The 5368-nt window shown below is 27.9% G+C and overlaps 1 protein-coding gene across 1 annotated transcript; it reads right to left on the reverse strand.

Annotated features, from left to right (window-relative positions):
- Nucleotides 1-4648: 4648 nt before the first annotated feature.
- Nucleotides 4649-5368, reverse strand: LOC148788046 (disease resistance RPP8-like protein 3). The gene has a single exon (XM_088880301.1). The coding sequence runs from the start codon at nucleotides 5366-5368 to the stop codon at nucleotides 4649-4651; it is 720 nt and encodes a 239-aa protein (XP_088736427.1).

Here is a 5368-nt window from a genome sequence, read left to right on the forward strand (position 1 = left end):
TTTATTATTTGTAGCTAGTTGGTTAAATTGTTATAATGATCTTTATGCGGTCTTAGCTACTTTTTTTTTTGTAGTTTTGACTTTTTGTTTGATTTAATTTATGATTTATTTATTTAAACATCAAAGCATAAATGATTTAAGTTTGTTGAAAAAAGTATCTCATCTTCATTAAAAAAGAAAGGAAAGAAAACTTATTTGGTTTGAGGTATAAAAATTATTTAAGGTATAAAAATTAGTGTTTTCAAATATGGTAAGAAAATATATAAAAGAATAAGGTAAAAAAAAAAGACAAGCTTTATTGAGCATGATTTCTATAGCCTCAAGAATGGATTCCACATCAATTTCTTTTAAAATATTTATCAAATAGCGAAAGTTCAATTTCTTGTTGAACCCTAATTATGAAAAAAAATTTCTACATTAGATTCGTACAGAAAAGGCAAAAAATAAAAAAGAAAGAGATAATATTTCTGAAAATTAATTAAAGAGTCCATCAATCTGTACGTATTGTTGTATTGTAATCAACCATTTGTCTTTACAAAATTCTTTATATACAACTCCAGTTTTTGAGTAAAATTGAAAACTTAAAGTAGTGATGAAGTTAAAATTGATACTCAAAACGGAAAGAAATATATGTGGTAGGTGTGATTTAATCTGAAAAATGTAATTAATGGTTTGGTATATAAATAAAGGTATAGACGAATGTCACTTGATTGATAATGTTAGTGATTATTACACTTTGAGGATTAGATTTCATTGTTGAAATAATGTTGTAGTAATTTAAGTTTGAAATTGAATTGCAATTATATTAAAGTTATACATATATACAAATGTATGTAAGAATTTTTTGCACTAATTTCTTTGGTTCTTTGCCACCACAGAACATATTGCTTTCAAATATTTTGGAAACAAAAATGAATTGACACTTTTGAATCCATCAATCCCAATATATATATACACATATGTAATAGACACATAAAAAAAAGCTAAAAGAATAACAAAGACTAGAGTGTTGGATATAACAAAAAATAAAGCAGATTCTCGAATATCCAACCATCTAAGGCTGACAATCCTCTAGCAGCTTCTGGAATGTCTCCTGTAAAATAAATAAAATTATTAACATTTTTAAGCAAGAATTAATTTATTTTACAAAATAATACCTACTTACCGCCACCTCCAATGCCCTCGGCCAGCTCCAGCCGCCGTCCACTTTTTTCTTGTAGCACTTCTCCAATAATTTCATCTGCTTGGGGGGCCTATCGAGCTTTGCCTCCTGTAGAAGAAAAAGCATTTAGCATCTTATTTATAAAATAATGGTAAAGCATTTAAAATACAATTATTTACTTACCAGCTTCCTCTTGTGCATGTCGATAGAGGAAGACCCCCTCCAATGCATAATTGAGGACGTCGTAGAGTTCGCCGCCCGGTTCACCTAGGAGTGGCCTGACCAGGATGGACAGGACGATGGAAAGTACCTTTTGGATTTACTTATCAGCTAACATGTGGAAGACTCAGAACATGAACCCATTGTCACAGTCCCACAAGTAGGTCATCTACAATAATAAAATTAAATCAAACATTAGTAAAATTCATTAAATAATTAGATTATTAGATAAAACTAAATTAATTTAAAATTGATTACCTTCATCATCTGAAACCAGAAATGCTGGTACTCTGGCGACATTTGCTCAGATATGGGGATAGGTGGGGAAAGTGTCCCCGTCACGATTGCATTGATGCGCTCGTGAAAGCGGCGATCAGACCTAAAAAGGACATGCTATATTAGATATTTTGAAGATAAAATAATAATAAAACAATTTGAAAAATAAATTTAAATCGCGTCATCGATGCTGATGTACTGGGCGTGCTAATGGTGGGGGTACTGATGGTAGTGTTGAGCAGCCGTCGGGGTGGCAGACTGTTGTATCGTGTCATTAGCTGTCGGTGCAGCTCCAGATGCTCCAGCGTCATTCGGAGTCCGCGGGGCGGGGGACGGTGCGGTTGTGTCAGGTGGTGGGGGTGGTCGAAGAACTACTTCCCCCAACATGAGGCGAAACTTGTAGACGACCATGTCCTCGACCACATGGCACAGGAGGCGTACCACTAAACATGATCTAAACAAATTATTGAGAAATATTAGTCTAAATTTTAGGAATATTCACATTAATATGTATATAAAAAAGAATATACTAATGCTTACATATCGGAAATATTATCATGAAGTTATGAGTATTGTACTCATTAATTATTTAAAAATATATAATTATCTTTTGCACGTATAAAAACGGGCCAAGTATTGTTTTAAGCCTGTAGCCTATCACATGAATTTTTTATTGTAGTATTTGTTACATTTATCCATTTTAATCTATCAACATTGTCTTTTGTTGACAGATGAAGATGGATAAACATAACAAGTTTTACTAGCAAAATTCAATTAATAGGATAAACAAGATTAAAGGCATACGTGATCTGTTTGTATGCTGTTACCAAAGAACTATATATTTTTAAATAATTATTAATTATTGGAAATATTGTCCTCAATTTGTTTTCTATTTCTAATGATTATGTAATTATATTTTAATTTGAAATATTACCTTAATATTGTTATTGTTGACATTATTTTGTATATAATATTATTATTGAAATTATTGGTCTAATTTTGTGATTACTGACATTATTATGTAAAAATGTTATTGTTGGGAATATTCTCTAATTTTGCGATAATTGACATTGTTATGTAAATAATGTTATTACTGGGAATATTAGCTATTTTTCAAGATTATTGAAATTATTATTTAAAAATATTGTTACTTGAAAAATTGGTCTAATTTTTTTATTATTGACATTATTATGTAAAAATGTTTTTATTAGGAATATTGGTGCAATTTTTGTGATTATTTACATTACTTTTTAAAAGTATTATTATTGAAAATATTGATCTAATTTTTTTTATTATTTAAATAATGTTATTATTGGGATTAACTATTGGTCTAATTTTTGTGATTGTTTACATTATGATGTTAAAATTGTTTTGTTGAAAATTTTGGTCCAATATTTTTTATTATTTACATTATTATTTAAATAAATTTACTATTGTGATTATATATTGGTCTAATGTTTTTTGGTTATTTACGTATTATGTAAGGGCATAAATTACACATAAATTGCACATATATTTCATAAATTGTATAAATTTACAGAAAATTAAAATTTTGAAAAAATATTTTTCGAAAATATTTTCGAAATTTTTTGAAAAATTATTTCAGAATTTTTTTCATACAGATTTTTTTTTTAAAATACCAAAAATTTACAAAAAAAATTTAAAATACCAAAAATATACAGAAAATTAGAAAATTTTGAAAACGTATTTTCAAAAATTGACAGAAAAATTTTAGAAATACAAAAAATTTACAGAAAAAATTTAAAAAATATAAGAAATTACGAAAATTTAAAAATATTTACAATTTTTGTCTCAGTCTGGTCCCTCAAGCTATTTTTTGCTGAATACGTGGCTGAATTTTGACTTTTTGGAGGGTAAAATAGTCCATTAAGTTTGATTTTACCACTTTAGTCCCTTAAATTTATAACATTGTCAAATTCCTCCTTTTTTCAAAGGAAAAAAAATGTATCTATATTTTTTATGTTGATATATTAAAATTATCTTTTATGAATAACAAAAAATTTGCACTCTTGTGAAATAATAATATATTTAACTTAAAAAAAAAAACAGTCTACTCTATTTTCTCTTTTTTTATTGCAATAAAAAAATCCAAAATTATGATAAATTTTATGAATTTACCTTTTGCGAAAAGTTATATAAAAAATTGAAGTCAGTAATTTTTTATTTCAAAAATTAAAGATAAGTCTAAAAGTTAAACCTTAACAATCTATCTTTATTACTAATTAAGAGCACTATTTTGGTGTCTCACTTTTTTTGGTGTGTCAATTTTTTTTTTTAATTATATTTCTTATTCTCAACTTTGTTTGAAAAATTACGAATAACTCCTCATTGTTTGAAAAATTATAAATTCCCCCTTAATATTTGATAAAATCATATAATCCTTGGATGGAGGTTTAAAATTATCAACTTTGCCCTTGATGTATTTTTATCTTTTTTTGTGAAAAAATTAAATAATGGAAAAAAAAAACATACATAGTGGATGAAATATTATCAACTTAGTCCATAAAAATTATTTAGAAAATTTTTAAAAATAACTAAAATTATAATTCAAAATTAACAAGAATATTTTAGTCAGTTTACCACAAAAATAGATGAATTGGACTAATTATTACACCAATGTCAGAATCAAAGGTTGCATGGTAATTTTTTAAATAAAGAGGGTGTATTTATAATTATGTCAAACCTATTTATATATATTGTTATTATTATGAACTTTTTGTTTATATCGATGTATTGTAACTTAAAGAACAAAATTTATTTGCATTACTAATGTACAACATTTAATATTTCGATTGACTTTCACAAAATTAAAAAAGTTATGAAATAACCAGAAGAAAAAAAAAAAAGGTACCAATTCTGATTTTAATTAATTAATTTAATTAATGCGTACATTACATTACACGGAACACATGCTATTTAATTATACATTCATCAATTATAGTTATAAATAAGTGAGACCTATAATTGGTATTAATTGGTATAAATGAAAATATCTGGAATATGTTTGATTTTGTGATAATCTTCTCCTTCACCATCCGCCACTCCTACCCTCTTCACGAACTCTTCTGGCATAATTATAATCAGTGTTTTTAGAGTATTAATGAATTCCAATCCATCCGGAATCATCTTCAATTTACTGCATTTTGCAATAACTAGATGAGAGAGATTGTGCATTGCTCCTTTCTCCACTCTCCACTCTACTAAATTCCTCAAATCATTCAAGGAAAGCTCTCTGAGTTGAGGAAATCCAGTTGCCTCACAAACCATCTCTCTGCCCACATATGGACTGCGCCATAAGCCAAGAACTCTTAACATGGGTAGCTTCTCTAGTATTTTCATTGGGTCTTCCTCAATCCTTGTATCCGTAAGCTGCAATTCTATCACATTTTGATATAGTTGAACTTGATAAGCTGCTAATTTGCTCACTCGACAATATGCAATACTCAAGTAATGTAGTGAGTGACACATCAGCAACCTTTTGAGAAGAGTTGAGCCATCTTCCAAATCCATATTATCACCCATGTCAATATTAAGTTGTACGTCGCGAAATTGTTCTTGATGATTTAAGATGTGATCAACAATCATTGACAAACTTTCTTCATCAAAAATTCTTCCTTCCAATACTCGGAGCTTCGGCAATTTAAGAAGATGAGTGATGTCATCAATCAAACTGTTGAACCCAGTTATCAT

The sequence above is a fragment of the Sesamum indicum genome, linkage group LG5 (genome assembly GCF_026168435.1).
Source record: "Sesamum indicum cultivar Baizhima isolate 11 linkage group LG5, ASM2616843v1, whole genome shotgun sequence".
Lineage (NCBI taxonomy): Eukaryota > Viridiplantae > Streptophyta > Magnoliopsida > Lamiales > Pedaliaceae > Sesamum > Sesamum indicum.

Coding starts and splice junctions, on each gene's coding strand:
- LOC148788046 (XM_088880301.1), bottom strand. CDS start 5,368: ATGATAACTGGGTTCAACAGTTTGATTGATGACATCACTCATCTTCTT.